At 50.3% G+C, this 19,573-nt stretch overlaps 2 protein-coding genes across 2 annotated transcripts in view; one reads left to right on the top strand and one right to left on the bottom strand.

The window, feature by feature from the left end:
* The window catches only part of LOC141730027 (uncharacterized), a 100,632-nt gene that overhangs the window by 57,076 nt on the left and 23,983 nt on the right, over positions 1-19,573 (top strand). The window contains exon 5 of the mRNA XM_074546665.1: positions 1,633-1,640. Within this exon, the coding sequence (XP_074402766.1) occupies positions 1,633-1,640 (8 nt within the window). The remainder of the gene's footprint in view (positions 1-1,632; positions 1,641-19,573) is intronic.
* LOC141730203 (olfactory receptor 14C36-like) lies at positions 18,258-19,190 on the bottom strand. Its single transcript, XM_074547632.1, has one exon. It carries the CDS (start codon positions 19,188-19,190, stop codon positions 18,258-18,260), a length of 933 nt encoding a protein of 310 aa, XP_074403733.1.

The raw sequence follows: 19,573 nt of genomic DNA, 5'->3' as shown, positions 1-19,573 counted from the left end.
CCTTCAACAGCCCCATTTGGCCTGTGCGAAAATCTGAAAGAGAATAGAGATTGACTGTGGATTATCGTGCATTGAATGAAGTGACTCCACCACTGAGTGCTGCCGTGCCAGACATATTAGAGCTCCAGTATGAGCTTGAGTCCAAAGCAGCAAGGTAGTACACCACTATAGACATAGCCAATGCATTTTTCTCCATTCCTCTGGCAGCAGAATGCAAGCCTCAGTTTGCCTTCACATGGAGGGGAGTGCAGTACACCTAGAACCGATTGCCCCAGGAGTGGAAGCACAGCCTCACCATCTGCCATGGACTGATCCAGACTGCACTGGAAAAGGGTGGGGCTCCAGAACATCTGCAGTATATTGATGACATCATTGTGTGGGGGAACACAGCTGCAGAAGTGTTTGAGAAAGAGAAGGAAATCATCCAGATCCTCCTGGGAGCTGGTTTCGCCATTAAAAAGAGCAAAGTAAAGAGACCAGCTCGTGAGATTCAATTCCTGGGAGTGAAGTGGCAAGATAGACGGCGTCAGATTCCTACAGATGTCATCAACAAGATCACAGCAATGTCTCCACCCACCAATAAGAAAGAGACACAAGCTTTCTTAGGTGCAATAAGTTTTTAGAAGATGCATATTCCTGAGTACAGTCAGATCGTGAGCCCTCTCTACCTGGTCACCCGCAAGAAGAACAATTTCCAGTGGGGCCCTGAGCAGCAACAGGCCTTTGTCCAGATCAAGCAGGAGATTGCTCATGCAGTAGCCCTTGGCCCAGTCAGGACAGGACCAGAGGTGAAGAATGTGCTCTACTCTGCAGCCGGGAACCATGGCTTGTCCTAGAGCCTTTGGCAGAAGGTGCCTGAGGAGACTCGGGGTCGACCACTGGGATTTTAGAGTCGAAGCTACAGAGGGTCTGAAGCCAACTATACTCCAACAGAGAAAGAAATCCTGGCTGCCTATGAAGGAGTCCAGGTTGTCTCAGAGGTAATAGTCACTGAAGCACAACTCCTCCTGGCACCCCGACTACCAGTGCTGGGGTAGATGTTCAAAGGCAAGGTTCCTTCCACTCACCATGCCACCAGTGCTACATGGAGCAAGTGGATTGCTCTCATCACTCAGCGCGCCCATATAGGTAAACTGAATCGCCCTGGGATTTTGGAGGTCATTACAAATTAGCCCGAAGGTGAGAATTTTAGTGTCACAGATGAAGAAGAACAAGAACCAGTGACACGGGCTGAAGAGGCTCCTCCCTATAACCAACTGCCACCAGAGGAAACACGCTACGCTCTTTTCACTGACGGTTCCTGTCGCATCGTAAAGATGAACCGGAAGTAGAAAGCAGCCGTATAGAGCCCCACACGACAGGTTGCACAAGCTACTGAAAGAAAAGGTAGATCAAGCCAATTTGCTGAACTCAAAGCTGTTCAACTGGCCCTAAACATTGCTGAGAGAGAGAAGTAGCCAAAGCTCTACCTCTACACTGATTCATAGATAGTAGCCAATGCTCTGTAGAGATGGCTAGAGAGGTAGAAAAAGGCTAACTGGCAACGTAGAGAGAAACCAATTTAGGCTGCTGATGAGTAGAAAGACATTGCTACCAGGGTAGGGAGGCTACCTGTGAAAGTCCGCCATGTAGATGCCCATGTACCCAAGAGTAGAGCCACCGAGGAGCACCAAAACAATGAGCAAGTAGACCAAGCTGCAAAGATAGAAGTGTCCAAAATAGACCTAAATTGAGAATATAAGAGAGAGTTATTCCTAGCTCGATGAGCCCATGATGCCTCAGGCCACCAGGGCAGAGATGCCACCTATAAGTGAGCACGAGACCGAGGAGTAGATCTAACTATAGACAGTATTTCTCAAGTTATCCATGACTGTGAGACGTGTGCTGCCATCAAGCAGGCCAAGCGACTGAAACCCCTCTAGTACAGTGGGCGGTAGTCCAAGTACAAGTATAGAGAAGCCTGGCAGATTGACTACATCACACTGCCCCAGACACGCCAGAGCAAGCGCTACGTGCTGACCATAGTAGAAGCCACCACTAGATAGTTAGAAACCTACCCTGTGTCTCATGCTACAGCCCAGAACACCATCCTAAGCCTAGAAAAGCAAGTTCTGTAGAGACATGGCACCCCTGAGAAGATCGAGTCAGACAATGAGACTCATTTCAAGAACAGCCTTATCAACACCTAAGCTAAGAAACATGGCATTGAGTAAGTGTACCATATCCCCTACCATGCACCAGCTGCAGGAAAAGTAGAGAAGTACAATAGACTACTAAAAACCCAGTTGAAAGCCTTAAGTAGAGAATCTTTCAAGAATTGAGAGCAGCATCTGGCAAAGGCCACCTAATTAGTTAACACCCGAGGTTCCACCAACCGAGCAGGTCCTGCCCAGTCTGAGTCCTTGAATGTAATAGAAGGGGACAAAGTCCCAGTAGTACATATCAGAAGTTTGTTAGAGAAGACTGTGTAGATCAATTCTGCCTCGAGTACAGACAAACCCATTCGTAGAGTTGTCTTTGCTCAGAGACCAAGTTGCACGTAGTAGATAATGCAAAAAGATAGAAGAACACGATGTGTACCTCAGAGAGACCTGATTGTTAGATAAAACCTGTATAAATATCACTGTTTCCTGAATATTATTACCATTGTTTGTGTATAGTTGTATAATAGATGTATCATGTATGTACTTGTAAAGTTAGAATTTATATTAGTTTTAGTAGTAAGCAGACGATATGGGGATAAAGGGTGGAATGTCCTGAGTTGACTATATGATGCTTTTATCCCCAATCGTCTCATTATGTTTATGTTGAATAATAATAAGTTTTGTACCTTTAAGAGTGTTACAGAGAGTGAAGAGAGAGAGAGAAGAAGCACGCAGTTTGTTTTCAGACACTGCACTCACTCCTCCACATTCCTGCTCCTGACTGTGTTGTCTGCAGACAGCCAGCGAGACAGAGAGCTCTTCTTTTGCTTTTTAGTTAGTGTTAGCTAGCTGAGGCAAAGAAGTTCCCTAGACTGTTTTTTTTCCCTTTTCTTTAGACCTCTTAGAACTACTCTAGACTGAACACCCAAGAAAGCACCGGCAGCTGCAGCTGTGGCCCACCGGGCCGGCCCTGGCCTGCGACAATTCCAGCACTGAGAGACTGATCAGAGACTGAGTGAGCTGCTGCTTGAACCCGGAGTTTTCTCAGTTTATCATCTCTTTTAGAGTGGCAAGAGGTCTCATTGTTTTAATACTGTTTTGGTCTTATTGTTTAATAAACAGGAGTTTTTTTCCACCTTTCTCCAAAGAAGTATTTTTTTCTTTCCTCCCAGACCAGTTGAAAGAAGAAAAGCCGATTAGATCTGCTTTTCCCACCAGAGCTCCTTTGGAGAGATTCTTCCCCAAACTTGCTCTAAACCTAGACACATACAGTCATCAATGGACCTTTGTGAGACTGTGGAGCCAAAATGAGACCATTGTGACACTGCAAACCTCCAGGGTCTAAAGGTCCATTGTGACATTGCAGGGCTCATGGAACAGAGGAGTCCTGTGACATTGTGGGGCCTGGGGAACCGTGGAGACCATTGTGATACTGCAAGGCCTCATGGAATCAGTGGGACCATTGTGAAACCTGGGAGCCACTGTGACACGGTGGGATCCCATCGAACAAGGGGTCCATTGTGACATTTCAGGTCTTCTTGTAATCAAGGAGCCATTGTGGCAGTGTGGAGCCCCACAGAACCAAGGCACCATTGTGACACCTCAGGGCCCCATAAAAGCAAAGGAATACAGTACAGGTCTGGCTGGTTTGACCTCCCAAGAGGTCAGGCTGACCTTGGCATGTTGAGGGTCTCATCCACTATTGAAACAGTGGTGCTCCGTGCTTTCCTTCCTATGGAAAAGATCTGACATTCTGCTCCAGGCACGTATGGCCAGAATTGAAATTTCACCTCCAAATTTCCTTATATCCAGGGATTGTTCCCATAGGAATATTGCCAGGACAAGTCTGGCTGGCAGTGGTTTCATGAGGGTCACCTTTCGTCTCTTCCCAAAACACTTGGCAAGATTCTCTGCTTTCCTTCCTATGGAAAAGAGCTGCCCTTCTCGGCCAGGTGCCCATGACCAGAATTGGGATTTCACGTCCAACATTGCCTTACTGTGGCAGACTGGAGAAGATTTTTGGCTTGAAACTTTTAGTGTGGGGGGGAGGAATGGGCAGGTCCAGCCCTGCCCTGGCCTGTAACCCCAATACCCCCAGTTCCTCTATCCCAGCCCAGCAGTGTCTGCCAGTCTCTGGCACAGCACAGGCAATGCTCCACAGCCACCTCTGCAGCCCCAGCCCAGCTCCTGCGGGAGCAAATGAGCCCTAGTCCCATCTGCGGGAAGGGTCCAGCAAGACCAAGGGGTATAGAAGGCTGACCAGAAGGCAAGCACACATCTGGACCCTGAATCCTCTTGGAATTTCCATCTGAACACAGCTGGAATCCCGGAGGTGGTAGCTGTCTATGTGCTTCTCTGTATCTTTTTGGTCTTTCTCTTTCTATGTCTTCTTCTTCTGTTTCTGTGCTCCTGCAAATTTTGATTAACATTAATTTAACACCTTAAGAACCCAAGCCTCTGGAGTTTGATTTAAGTGTTGATTTGATTTAAGTGTTCAAATATTTGTGGTTAATTTGATAGATTTCAGTAGTGTGTTCTAAGTGAATGCCTTATATTTTAAAAGACAGTGAGAAAACATTTTTAGGTCCTGTTTGGGACTTTTTCCTGTTCATAAATCAGTCTGTGCAGTCTCCTATTGACACTGAATCCAAGTAGCTCCTCATTCAGTTTGAATAGATATGAAAATCAAGACCCTTCAGAGCTGACAATCAATCAGACTCTGTCTCTACCCCCACCCCACCATTTTCCCCCATCCAAGCCCTGGCACTCAGAGCAACCTTGTGAAAATCTGAGCTCCCTCCAGCCCGGGCTTTACCTGCAGCTTTCAGCTCCTTGGCTCCAACTTCCACCTGCTTTCCTTGGAGAAGGAGCTGCCCAAGACACAGAGTGATGTTCATTTCTTGCCAGCCAACAAAGCCAAGGGAAGGCATGGCTCCATTAAATGCAAAAGTCATTCCTCTGCTGGATATTAAATCTGCTTTCCACAGCAGACAGTCTCAGAGAAATGGAAAACACCTTCTGTGCCCAGCACAGATCCCCAGGTCCCCCCAAACACTCCCTGCCCTGATTCTGCCCAGATTTGCTCTTTGCACACATGAGTCACACACCGAAGTCAGGAGACTCTTCCATGCCCAGAGGGAGGAAAAGAGAGAAAGGGGATGAAGAGCTCTCCTGTGCAGAGCCAAGGTCCAAGTGCAGCCCCTGCAGTGGGAGCCACAACTCATCAGGTTTGTGTCCTTTGGTCTTAGGGACTGGTGATACTCAGAGGCACAGAAAGGTTTCTTGCGAACAAACACAAGTTGAACATTTGAACAGTTTAATAACCATCACAGCTCTTTCCACGGCTCTCTGGGATGTCCCAGCTGCATCTGACATGTCCACCATTCCCCAGGGATTGTCGTATAGCAAGAGTTTTGGACAAAGATATAAGAAATGGTAATTCTGTGATAGATATAAACACCATTAGGATGCTGTCTAATGTGATATTTATTTGAACTTCAGAAAGATTTGACAACTCCCTGATGTTCAAAGCATGAAACCAGTCAGTTGAGAGGCACTTGAATGACCAGAGAGCATCTGGATGAGAAAATCTGGGAGCAATGGAAAGGACATAGATGCAGCTGCTCTAAATGAACAGATGTTCTTAGACAGGGCCATTTCAACAGGAGAGCTGGAAACACCTGAAGGGAGAGGGTCATTAAATATTATACTGAATGTTGGTGGCAAAGACAGAGGGAAAGATGAGTATTTCTTCTCTTGCCATCAGAAGAAGAATCCAGTAGATCCAGGAAATTCCTGTTACTGGTGGGAAAACATTGCCATTTCTCAAAAGTTTTCAAATGACCCAGACAATAAAGATTCGCTTGTACATTATGAAACTAACAGGTATTAAAACCTGTGCCCCTATCCAGGCATATATCAGTTGTGTGCCCTTTAACAGGCAGTGCCACTTGTGCCCTTAGGTGCCCAGCAGGGCTTGGATCTTTCCAAGAGCACCTGAGGGACAGCAGAGCACCTTGCAAGCTGCAGGTCCCTGACAGCCCTGCAGGGCTCCTGTCCCATCAACATCTGCTCTGCTCCAGTCTGAAACAGGGCCCAGCATGGTGCCGGGATCATCAGAGTGCTGAGGTGTGTGCTGGAATTCAATGCCCTCCCCATCCTGCAGCAGCCCTGCATTTTCCTGCTGCAGCCTTGGTCTCCAGAACAGCCATGGAGGCTCTTTGGGCTCTGGAGTGTTGCTGCAGCCCCCAACTGGCCAGCGCAGGCCATGCTCAGCAATTGCTTGTGTGTGCCTGGCCTTGCTGTCAGCCCCGGCAGCAGCTGCGTGGCCCCTTTGTGCCCCTGTGCTGGCCCAGCCATGGTGGCCCAGCCCCTGTGCAGGCCCAGCCCAGGCCAGGAGCATTGCGGCTGGGAATGGCCCCTGTGCCGTGGTGCCCACAGCAGCCTTGGGGCTCTGTGCCCCATGGCCTCCCTGCTGGGCAGCCTCTGCCAGCTCCTGCAGAGCCCGTGGCACCTGTGGGGCTGCACAGACAGCCCTGCCCTGGGCTCTGCCGGCCTCTGGGCCACTTGCCTGTTTGCAATGCCTTGCACAGGCGCTGGCCCTGCCCCACAAGGCCTGGCCTGAGTCCTGCCCCTGCACGCTCAGCCAGGCTGAGATGGACACTGATGGTTTCTGGGCCAGGCTCTCTGAGCCCAGACCAGCTCCCTGCAAGCTCTGCCAGCTGCCCTGAGCTCTGGGCAGCACCAAGGGCCTCTCCCAAGCCCAGCCCAGCTGGCCCTGGCCCCACAGCTCTGCTCAGGCCAGGCTGCTCTGGGCACTGCCCCACGACCTCAGCCCCTGGCAAGGGCACAGCAGCAGCTGCAGCTGCCACAGGACTCAGCCCCACTGTCCAAGTTTAGAGCAAATTTGGGGAAGAATCCCCCCAAAGGAGCTCCGGTGGGAAAAGCAGATCCAATCGGCCCCTCCCCCCAACTGGTCCGGGAGGAAAGAAAAATACCTCCTTGGAGAAAGGTGGAAAAAAACCCCCTGTTTATTAAACAATAAGGCCAAAACAGTATCAAAACAATGAGACCCCTTGCCACTCTAAAAGAGATGACAAACTGAGAAAAACCCCGGGTTCAAGCAGCAGCTCACTCAGTCTCTGATCAGTCTCTCAGTGCTGGAATGGTCGCAGGCCAGGGCTGGCCCGGTGGCCACAGCTGCAGCTGCCGGTGCTCTCCTGGGTGTTCAGTCCAGAGCAGTTCCAAGAGGTCCAAAGAAAAGGGAAAAAACAGTCCAGGGAACTTCTTTGCCTCAGCTAGCTAACACTAACTAAAAAGCAAAAAAAAGAGCTCTCTGTCCCGCTGTCCGTCCGCAGACAACACAGTCAGGAGCAGGAATGTGGAGGAGTGCAGTGTCTGAAAAACAAAACTGCGCGCTTCTTCTCTCTCCCTCTTCACTCTCTGTAACACTCTTAAAGGTACAAAACTTATTATTATTCAACATAAACAGAATGAGACGATTGGGGATAAAAGCATCATATAGTCAACCCAGGACATTCCACCCCTTATCCCCATATCGTCTGCTTACTACTAAAACTAATATAAATTCTAACTCTACAAGTACATACATGATACATCCATTATACAACTATACACAGACAATGGTAATAACATTCAGGAAACAGTGATATTTATACAGGTTTTATCCAACAATCAGGTCTCCCTGAGGTACACATCGTGTTCTTCCATCTTTTTGCATTATCCACCACGTGCAACCTGGTCCCTGAGCAAAGACAACCCCACGAATGGGTTTGTCTGTACTCGAGGCAGAATTGATCCACACAGTCTTCCCTAACAAACCTCTGACATGTACCACTGGGACTTTGTCTCCATCTACTCTCTGCAAAGGCTCAGATTGGGCAGGGCCGACTCGGTTAGTAGAGCCTCGGGTGTTAACTAACCAGGTGGCCTTTGCCAGATGCTGATCCCAGTTCTTGAAAGATCCCCCACCTAATGCTTTCAATGTGGTTTTTAACAGTCCATTGTACCTCTCCACTTTGCCTGCAGCTGGTGCATGGTAGGGGATATGGTACACCCACTCAATGCCATGTTCCCTAGCCCAGGTGTTGACAAGGCTGTTCTTGAAATGAGTCCCATTGTCTGACTCAATCCTCTCAGGGGTGCCATGTCTCCACAGAACTTGCTTTTCCAGGCCCAGGATGGTGTTCCGGGCTGTAGCATGAGGCACAGGGTAGGTTTCCAGCCATCCAGTGGTGGCCTCCACCATGGTCAGCACGTAGCGCTTGCCCTGGCGTGTCTGGGGCAGTGTGATGTAGTCAATCTGCCAGGCCTCCCCATACTTGTACTTGGACCACCGCCCACCGTACCAGAGGGGCTTCAGTCGCTTGGCCTGCTTGATGGCGGCACACGTCTCACAGTCATGGATAACCTGAGAGATACTGTCCATGGTTAGATCCACCCCTCGGTCTCGTGCCCACTTATAGGTGGCATCTCTGCCCTGGTGGCCTGAGGCATCATGGGCCCATCGAGCTAAGAATAACTCTCCTTTATGTTCCCAATCTAGGTCTATTTTGGACACCCCTATCTTTGCGGCTTGGTCTACCTGATCATTGTTTTGGTGCTCCTCATTAGCTCTACTCTTGGGTACATGGGCATCTACATGGCGGACCTTCACAGGCAGCTTCCCTACCCTGGTAGCAATGTCTTTCCACTCTTCAGCAGCCCAAATTGGCTTTCCTCTACGTTGCCAGTTAGCCTTTTTCCACCTCTCCAGCCATCCCCACAGAGCATTGGCTACCATCCATAAATCAGTATAAAGGTAGAGCTTTGGCCACTTCTCTCTCTCAGCAATGTCCAGGGCCAGTTGAACAGCTTTGAGTTCAGCAAGTTGGCTTGATCCACCTTCTCCTTCAGTGGCCTCTGCCACCTGCCGTGTGGGGCTCCATACAGCTGCTTTCCACTTCCGGTTCATTCCCACAATGCGGCACGACCCATCAGTAAAGAGAGCGTATTGTGTATCTTCTGCTGGCAGTTGGTTGTATGGTGGAGCTTCTTCAGCTCGTGTCTCTTCTTGTTCCCCTTCATCAGAGAGACCAAAGTTTTCACCTTCGGGCCAATTTGTAATGACCTCCAAAATCCCAGGGCGATTCAGTTTACCTATATGGGCGCGCTGAGTGATGAGAGCAATCCACTTGCTCCATGTAGCACTGGTGGCATGGTGAGTGGAAGGAACCTTGCCTTTGAACATCCACCCCAGCACGGGTAGTCGGGGTGCCAGGAGGAGTTGTGCTTCAGTGCCTATTACCTCCGAAGCAGCCTGGACTCCTTCATAGGCAGCCAGGATTTCTTTCTCTGTTGGAGTATAGTTGGCTTCAGACCCTCTGTAGCTTCGACTCCAAAATCCCAGTGGTCGACCCCGAGTCTCCCCAGGCACCTTCTGCCAAAGGCTCCAGGACAAGCCATGGTTCCCGGCTGCAGAGTAGAGCACATTCTTCACCTCTGGTCCTGTCCTGACTGGGCCAAGGGCTACTGCATGAGCAATCTCCTGCTTGATCTGTGCAAAGGCTTGTTGCTGCTCTGGGCCCCAGTGGAAAGTGTTCTTCTTACGGGTGACCAGGTAGAGAGGGCTCACGATCTGACTGTATTCGGGAATATGCATCCTCCAAAAACCTATGGCGCCTAGGAAAGCTTGTGTCTCTTTCTTATTGGTGGGTGGAGACATTGCTGTGATCTTGTTGATGACATCGGTGGGAATCTGACGCCGTCCGTCTTGCCACTTCACTCCCAGAAACTGGATCTCTTGAGCAGGTCCCTTGACTTTGTTCTTCTTGATGGCGAAGCCAGCTTTTAGGAGAATCTGGATAATTTTCTCCCCTTTCTCGAACACCTCTGCTGCTGTCTTCCCCCACACAATGATGTCATCAATATATTGCAGATGTTCTGGAGCCTCACCCTTTTCCAGTGCAGCCTGGATCAGTCCATGGCAGATGGTGGGGCTGTGCTTCCACCCCTGGGGCAATCGGTTCCAGGTGTACTGCACGCCTCTCCAGGTGAAAGCAAACTGAGGCCTGCATTCTGCTGCCAGAGGAATGGAGAAAAATGCATTGGCAATGTCTATAGTGGCGTACCACCTTGCTGCCTTGGACTCCAGCTCGTACTGGAGTTCCAGCATGTCCGGCACAGCAGCGCTCAGGGGTGGGGTCACTTCATTCAATGCACGATAGTCCACAGTCAATCTCCATTCTCCTTCAGATTTTCGCACAGGCCAGATGGGGCTGTTGAAGGGTGAGTGGGTCTTGCTGACCACCCCTTGGCTCTCCAGCTCTCGGATCATCTTATGGATGGGGATCACAGCATCTCGATTCGTTCGGTACTGTCGGCGGTGCACTGTTGAGGTGGCAATTGGCACTCGTTGCTCTTCCACCTTCAGGAGACCTACTGCAGATGGGCTGTCTGACAGTCCAGGCAAGCTGTTCAACTGCTTGACACCCTCTGTCTCTACAGCAGCTATTCCAAATGCCCATCTGAGTCCCTTTGGGTCTTTGAAATACCCACTTCGAAGGTAGTCTATGCCCAAAATACATGGGGCCTCTGGGCCAGTCACAATAGAGTGTTTCTTCCACTCATTTCCAGTCAGGCTCACCTCAGCTTCTACCAGAGTAAAATCCTGTGATCCCCCTGTCACACCAGCAATAGAAACAGACTCTGTCCCCACATGTCTTGATGGGATTAATGTGCATTGTGCACCAGTGTCAACCAAAGCTTTGTATTCTTGTGGTTCATATGTGCCAGGCCAACGAATCCACACAGTCCAAAAAACACGGTTTTCCCCAGCCTCTACCTGGCTAGAGGCAGGGCCCCTCTAAGCCTGGTTATCCTTCTTTCCCTGGGCATATGTCTTGGAGGTTCCTTCAAGGGGATCAAAAATATTGTCATTATCATCATATGTGACAGTTCGGTTACTGGCCACTGGAGCTGCTTCCCTTTTGGAACTTCCTCTCTGAATCTTCAGTTGTCTCACCCGTTGTGCCAGAGCAGAGGTAGGTTGTCTATGCCATCTCCTCATGTCTTCTCCACAATCACGCAAATAGAACCACAGCTCAGCTCGTGGGATGTACCTTCTCTCGCCGTCTGGGGAACGTCTGCGTTGGGTACCAGAACCTCTGATCTGTACCGCCGAGATTTGGAGAAAGCTCTCTTTAATCTCCTCCCTCAGTTTCTTGTGACCCTCCTCTATCTTGTCCTCTAATTTTTGAAGACGTGTTTCCACCGCTGCGATTCTGGCATGTGTTGGGCCATGTACAGCATCTGCATATGCTCGGAGCTTCCTTGCCATGTCAAGCACAGTCTCACCCCCCTCATCCCTCTTCATGATGGCTAAGGCAGAGGCATATTCTTGTGGCCCGAGTCGTACGAGTTTTCGCCACATCACAGACGTGCATGGTACTAAGTCTGGGTTCCTAGTTGTTACATCATCTGAGAAGATAATCTCAACCACGGCCATTTCTCTCAGGCGTTGGATCCCTTGCTCTATTGTCTTCCACTGAGTCTGCTGCATATAGAGATCGTCTGCACACAGGTATCTTTCTGCCACACTTCTTAGGACCCGTTCCCAGAGGCTCTGAGAGTTAGCCCCCCTCATCATTCCTTGGTCTATGACAGTATCCTGTGACAGGGATCCCAAATGCCTGGCTTCAGTGCCATCCAAAATTGTAGCCTCGCCTGCAGCATCCCAGAGACGGACCAGCCAACTAATTATGGATTCATCAGACCTTCGAGTGTAGTCCTTCCTTAGGCCACGAAGGTCCTTCAGGGAATAAGACTCAATATTTGCGTCTGATCTTGCACCTGCTGCTTTGACTCCTGATTTTACGTCAGGAGGCATTGAGGTTCCTTCTCCTGTATCACCACCATCATCATCATCATCATCCACTGGTCGATCAGTTTTTTCCGTGCGTTTCCCACTTCTAGTACTGGTAGCAACAGCCATGGGTTTAGATGCTGGCTTAGGCTCACTGTCTGGTCTAGCTGCTGGCTCTGAGCCTGGGCTGTTGGCTACAGCTTGAGTGACTGGGATAGCTGATTTATCTCCCTGCCCCCCTGCCTCTGTCTGCTGCCCGACAGTATCTAACAAAGTGCGATAAGCATAGGCCAGGGCCCAGCTTATTGCAATTAGCCTTTTCTCCTTAGAATCGTCATGGCACTTCTCCTTTAGGTATTTCCCCACCTCTGCTGCGTTCTGAATTTGTTCCCGTGGGAAATCCCAGTCTACAGGATCAGAAAATTCCTTCAGGGTTTGGCCTATATTTTCCCATTCTCCACCCCACTCAGGATTTTTCACGCCTGCATCTGCTTCTGGATCAGGGGTCTCACCAGCTCCTCTGGATATCTCAGCCCTCATTCTAGAGAAGCTGCAGACCATATAGAGGAAACTTACCAAATTAAATACCAGAAAGATGGTCTCTTTAACATTCAGGGGAAACTGAACATTCTCAAAAAGTGACATAACCGATCCAAAGGAGAAGAGGGAAAGGGAAGGCTGGAAAGTCTCATTCTTAGCTCCTCCTCTAACAGACTGAGTGTAGTTACTAATAAATTCCCAAAACATACCACTGGAATTGGGATGCAGGGTAGGATGAAGAAACCATAAACCATACATGCTGTAAACAGAGGTCAGTATCTTTTTGAACGCTTTATAAATCATTATCACCAAGGCCAGCACAACAGCTATTCCAATCCGTACCCCTCTACCGTAAAAATTACTTGTTAAGGACAATAACCCTAATGACCAGAAAGGTATTGAAACCTCAAAAAGGTCTAGAGCCCAGAGCCATACAGAGGCGTTCTCAACCAGAGACATCAGGGGTTCAAGCAGCATAGCTACTAACTGCTTTAACAACCACAGACACACAATTAATAGGGCTTTTTTCCACATTTTCCAGCCGCGCGTTGGGCGCCAATTCATGTATTTGTCCAAGTTTAGAGCAAATTTGGGGAAGAATCCCCCCAAAGGAGCTCCGGTGGGAAAAGCAGATCCAATCGGCCCCTCCCCCCAACTGGTCCGGGAGGAAAGAAAAATACCTCCTTGGAGAAAGGTGGAAAAAAACCCCCTGTTTATTAAACAATAAGGCCAAAACAGTATCAAAACAATGAGACCCCTTGCCACTCTAAAAGAGATGACAAACTGAGAAAAACCCCGGGTTCAAGCAGCAGCTCACTCAGTCTCTGATCAGTCTCTCAGTGCTGGAATGGTCGCAGGCCAGGGCTGGCCCGGTGGCCACAGCTGCAGCTGCCGGTGCTCTCCTGGGTGTTCAGTCCAGAGCAGTTCCAAGAGGTCCAAAGAAAAGGGAAAAAACAGTCCAGGGAACTTCTTTGCCTCAGCTAGCTAACACTAACTAAAAAGCAAAAAAAAGAGCTCTCTGTCCCGCTGTCCGTCCGCAGACAACACAGTCAGGAGCAGGAATGTGGAGGAGTGCAGTGTCTGAAAAACAAAACTGCGCGCTTCTTCTCTCTCCCTCTTCACTCTCTGTAACACTCTTAAAGGTACAAAACTTATTATTATTCAACATAAACAGAATGAGACGATTGGGGATAAAAGCATCATATAGTCAACCCAGGACACCCACCATGGGGGAAGGTGCTTGGCCAAGGCCAAAGGAGGCTCCCTGGCTGCCCTGCTCCACTCTGCCTGAGGTGCTGAGAGCTCTGCAGCCCCTGCTGCCATCCCATCTGCCCAGGGCAGCACAAGAACCCCGGCCTTGGGGCCGTCAAGAGCTGCTCCTGCTCCAGGGCCCATGCCAAAGCTGGGGAACCCAAAAAGCTGTGCCCATTTCTGTTTTTTGCTGCTCTGATGGGGATGGATCCTCAGCCACTTGGAGGTTGATGATGAGTTTTACTATTCCAGAGGCCTGTTCTTTCTTGAGCTCTTCACTTAATGAATTCACTGAAAAAGGCTCATAAACATTTCTTCAGAACACCAGAAGAAGAAAGGTCCATGGGTATAACTGAAGTTTTCCATTCTTCTGTTGCAAATTAGACACATTGCAGAAGTGTATTCAAGTTGAATCTGCTATATTAAAAAAAAAAAAAGCAGAGAGGACTGTTTTCTCATATTTTCTTTTCCTTTTTATATTTTGGTATCAGCAATGTTCAATTGATATTGACCCCCAGCAACTCCTAATGTAATCTGCATAGATAAGAAGATCAAAACCCTTCATGGCTGCCAATCAAGATTTTGTCCCCACCCCCTCCCCACCATTTCACTCATCCAACCCCCGGCACTCCTATGGATCAGGAACTGTGTGGCCAGCACGACCATCACACCAGGATCTTTTCTCAGAGAAGCTGAGAAGCTTCACCTTCTCCACTTTTTGCTGCTTTGGAATATGATTTGAAGAATTGTTTACACAGCAGGTGAAATTGTTCCTACTTGATGACCAATCACAGGTCCAGTTTTGTTTGAACTGTGGTCAGTCACAAGATTTTCATAACATTCTATTCCTTTACTTTCTAGCCTTCCGATGAAATCCTTTTTCCATTCTTTTAGTTTTAACATATCATTTTATTTTATTATAATATATATCATAAAATAATAAATCAGCCTTCTGAAATAGGGAGTCAAGATTCTCATCTCTTCCCTTGTCCTGGGACCCCTGCGAACACTACCACACAGGACCAGGGCAGTGAATCTTCCCCTGTGCTTGGCACTGCTTGGGCAGCACCTTGAGTGCTGTGTTCAGGTCTGGGCCCTACAGTTTAAGAAGGACACCGAGAGGCTGGAGTTTGTCCAGAGAAGGACAACAAGGCTGGTGAGGGTCTGGAGCACAGGTCCTGTGAGGAGCGACTGAGGGAGCTTGGGATGTTTATCCTGGAGAAGAGGAGGCGCAGGGGAGGCGTCATCACTCTCTACAACTCCCTGACAGGAGGGTGCAGCCAGGTAGGGGTCAGGCTGTTTTCCTGGGAAACAGTGACAGGACAAGGGGACACAGCCTTCAGCTGCTCCAGGGGACGTTTAGACTGGACATTAGGAAATATTCTTCACATAAAGGATGATTTGGCATTGCAATGAACTGCCAAGAGAGGTGCGTGAGTCAGCATCCCAGGAAGTGTTTAAGGAAAGACTGGATGTGGCACTCAATGCCATGGTCTGGGTGACAAGGTGGTGTTGGGTGCCAGGATTGACTTGATGCTCTCCAAGGTCCTTTGCAGCCTGGCTGATTCTCTGATAATTGTGACACTGCAGGGCACTGGGGAAGCAAGGGGCCATTGTGACACTGTGGGGCTGAATGGAAGCAAAGAGTCCATTGTGACAGTATGCGTCCTCCTGGAACCATGGAGGCTACTGTGACCCTGCAGGGCCTTGTGGGTCCATGGCACCATTGTGACACTGTGGATCCCAAGGATCCAAGGGACTTTGTGACACCAAGGGGTCCCATGGAACCAAAGGGACATTGTGACACTGAGAGGCCTCATGGAATCACGGAGACCATTGGGACCCTCTAGGAACTCATAGATCTGTGGTGACACCAAGTTGTCTGGGAGTGTTGATCTGCTGGAGGGTAGGAGGGCTCTGCAGAGGTCCCTGGACAAGTTGGATCCAGGGCCCAAATCCAGCAAGGTGAGGTTTAACAAGTCCAAGTGCCGGGTCCTGCACTTTGGCCACAACAACCCCTGCAGCACAACAGGCTGGGGACAGAGTGGGTGGAGAGCAGCCAGGCAGAAAGGGACCTGCAGGGACTGATGGACAGAAGGCTGGACATGAGCCAGCAGTGTGCCCAGGGGACCAAGAAGGCCAATGGCCCCTGGCCTGGCTCAGGAATGGTGTGGCCAGCAGGAACAGGGCAGGGATTCTTCCCCTGTGCTCAGCATAGGTTGGGCAGCACCTTGAATGCTCTGTCCAGTTCTGGGCTCCTCAATTTAGGAAGGACATGGAGGGGCTGGAGCATGTCCAGAGAAGGGCAAAAAGGCTGGGGAGGGGTCTGGATCACAAGTCCTGTGAGGAGTGGCTAAGGTAGCTGGGGTTTATCTTGGAGAAGAGGAGGCTCAGGGGAGACAAAGTAGTGTCAGGGAAAAGATTGGACTTGATGATCTCCAAGGCCTTTTTCCACCTTGCTGGTTCTGAGATTCTCTGAAACCACCCTTGGAGCAGTTGCAGGATGAGCCCTGGGCCTCCTCTTCAGCAGCTCCAGCAGCCCAGGTCCCTCAGCTTCTCCTGCCAGCCCCAAAGGCCATCCTGTCAGTCCTGCAGAGCCTCTGCAGCTCCTCCTCACTGCCCAGAACAGGGAGCCCCAGAGCCAGACACAGCAGCCCAGATGTGCCCCCCTGGCCTGGGATGCCTCTGGCAAAGGAGCAGCACCAGGCACTGCAGGAGCCTGCAGACAATTCCTGCAGCACTTGCAGGATGATCCTGCTGCCCAAGGGACGTTCCCATGGGACCAAGTCAGGAACTGCAATGGGGAGTGGGGCCAGAGAGGAAAGGGCAAACAGGGATGGGTTGTTTGCAGGGCAGGGAACAGGGCTGCAAAATAGGAAGAAATTTGTGCCAGAAAGAGGAAAGAAAGCAAAGCTGAAGCAGCGGAAATGCTCTGGGCAGTTTGGGGATGGCTGCCAGGCTGCCCTGGCTCTGAGCAACAGCGTCTGCAGTGACACAGGAAACTCCCAGCTGATGGGAACAAACTTTCTGGCTGACTGCAGAGGCCAGGACAAAGCTGAGTGGTTTCCCTGGTGTCCCCCAGCCCTTGCTGGCCCCAGGGGCTGATGGCATTTGTGCTCCCTCAGGTTCATGTCCCCACAGCAACAGCATGGGGGTGCTCCCCCTGCTCTGTGCAATGCAAACAGGGGCTGCTGAGCCAGTGCTGCCGTGTCTGTGCCTGCAAGGATGGGGCACCTGTGTGAGCTGGGGAAGAGACCAGGGCTGCAGAGGGGGGATGTTGTTGGCAGCTCCATGAGGACGCTCTGGGACGCTGCCCTGGGCTGTGCAGTGCACTGGGGATGGATCAGCCCCTGCTCTGCTGCTCCTTCCCATCTCCCCCAGGGCCTTTGCAGAGCCCCAGCCATGCTGTTTGTCCCCAGCCTGCCCACAGCCAGCCTGGGGCTGCTCACGGCAGTTTCTGTGCTGAGCATTTGCCTGGGTGTGTTCTTGAGAGAGCCTGGGCAAGGAGCCTGGAGCCCCCAGGCCCTGGGCTGAGGCATCAGCGCTGCCCCAGCAGTGCCCATGGCCTGTCCCTGCTGCAGCCCCGGCACTGCCACCCCCAGGGCTGTGCGTGGCCCCCAGAGCACTCAGGCCCTGCAGCAACACCAGGGCCACCAGGGCAGCGGGGCAGGGCCACGGCAGCAGCACTGGCAACACCAAGTGCTGCTGCTGCTGGGCACAGCTGCTGGGCCAGCACTGATCTGCCCTCAGGTCTGCACACAGACATTGCTGCTGCAGCTCCAGAGAAGGCAACAAAAGGGCATCTCTGCAGAAAACTCTGCTGGGACATCCATTAATTTATTTAATGCCACTGAGATTTCAGCCCCTCATTGACACAGTCTGCGGCCACAGGGAAATTGGAGAGAACCAAAATGAGAAATGGCATCAATAATGACATTTATCTGTGAACAATATAGTGGGGCTTGACAGCTATCTTACAAGGAAAGCTAAATTAATAGATGAAATAAAAATTGATTATATGAGTACTTCCTTGCTTATCCATAGCAAGGAAGAAGACAAGGCATCAACATGGGAATAGATTAGAAAAGATAAATGTAATTTTTTTTAAGCTAGAATAGGTGCATACTTAAATGTGTATATGTACCTTATTAAATTTCTGTAAAACTTTTGCCAATTATATTGATACTAATAGCTTTACTCCAATGAATATAAGAAGTTATTGTGATGTAATTAATGACTTAAGATGATGCTTTGTTTAAAGTATATAAACTAGAGAACACGCAATGTAAAAACCTTTTCTTCTTTGGCCCAAATCAGGTGTGCGTAGGCCACGTCCAATCCAACAATATCAAACAAGATTAAAAAAGTAAAACAAAGACAAAGAACCTCCAAAATGAAACCAACAAGAAGTATCAAAAATGACTTTTCTTACAAGTGATTGGCAGAAATTGGCCAGAAGTTTAACATTTCCTAAACCATCCAGACATCAGTCTCTGCACTGCAGCCTTGAGTTCCTGGTTCCTCAGGCTGTAGATGAGGGGGTTCAGGGCTGGAGGCACCACCGAGTACAGAACTGAAAGGGCCAGATCCAGGGATGGGGAGGACATGGAGGGGGGTTTCAGGTAGTAAAATACGGCAGTGCTGAGGAACAGAGAGACCACAGCCAGGTGAGGGAGGCAGGTGGAAAAGGCTTTGTGCCGTCGCTGCTCAGAGGGGATCCTCAGCACAGCCCTGAAGATCTGCACATAGGAGAAAACAATGAACACAAAACAACCAAGTGCTAAAGAGATGGAAAAAACAATAACCTTAAGTTCCCTCAGGTAGGAATTTGAGCAGGAGAGTTTGAGGATCGGGGGAATTTCGCAGAAGAACTGGCCCAGGACATTGCCATGGCACAGGGGCAGAGAAAATGTATTGGTTGTGTGCAGAAGTGAATAGAGAAAAGCACTGGCCCAGGCAGCTGCTGCCATGTGGGCACAAGCTCTGCTGCCCAGGAGGGTCCCGTAGTGCAGGGGTTTGCAGATGGACACATAGCGGTCGTAGCACATGATGGTCAGGATGGAAAGCTCTGCTGAGATGAAGAACACAAAGAAAAAGAGCTGAGCAGCACATCCTGTGTAGGAGATGTTCCTGGTGTCCCAGAGGGAATTGTGCATGGCTTTGGGGACAGTGGTGCAGATGGAGCCCAGGTCGCTGAGGGCCAGGTTGAGCAGGAAGAAGAACATGGGCATGTGCAGGTGGTGGCCGCAGGCTACGGCGCTGATGATGAGGCCGTTGCCCAGGAGGGCAGCCAGGGAGATGCCCAGCAAGAGGCAGAAGTGCAGGAGCTGCAGCTGCCGCGTGTCTGCCAATGCCAGCAGGAGGAAGTGCCTGATGGAGCTGCTGTTGGACATTTCCTGTGCCTTGGCATGGGGATCTGTAAGAAAAGCAATCCTGGAATAGTTGGGTTTGGAGAGGACTTGAAATATCCCAGCACAGCCTGGGGGCACTTTCCCCCCTCTGCCTGCACAGAGCTCTCCTGCCGGGAGCTGTCCCTGCCAGCAGCTGCTTCCCTGTGCCCAGGGCTGGGCCCTGCCAGTGCTGCCAGAGCCCAGCCCAGCCCTGGGGGCTCAGCTCCTCCCTGCAGACCCCTCCCAGCTCTGGCACTGCCCAGGGGCAGCTCTGGCTCTGCAGGCTCTGATGGCAACATCAGAGCAACCCTGAGGAGGCTGGAAAAGTGACACCTCTGCTGCCTCTGAGGGGTACTGTGGTGATTTCTGTCATTGCCTGGTCTCAT

Source organism: Zonotrichia albicollis, chromosome 9 (assembly GCF_047830755.1).
Source record: "Zonotrichia albicollis isolate bZonAlb1 chromosome 9, bZonAlb1.hap1, whole genome shotgun sequence".
NCBI classification, from domain to species: domain Eukaryota; kingdom Metazoa; phylum Chordata; class Aves; order Passeriformes; family Passerellidae; genus Zonotrichia; species Zonotrichia albicollis.
Note: the sequence above shows the minus strand (reverse complement) of the source record. Positions and strands in the feature narration are given on the sequence as shown.

Bases quoted from the DNA above. Each gene is read 5' to 3' on its own strand.
- LOC141730203 (XM_074547632.1), bottom strand. From the start codon at position 19,190: ATGTCCAACAGCAGCTCCATCAGGCACTTCCTCCTGCTGGCATTGGCA.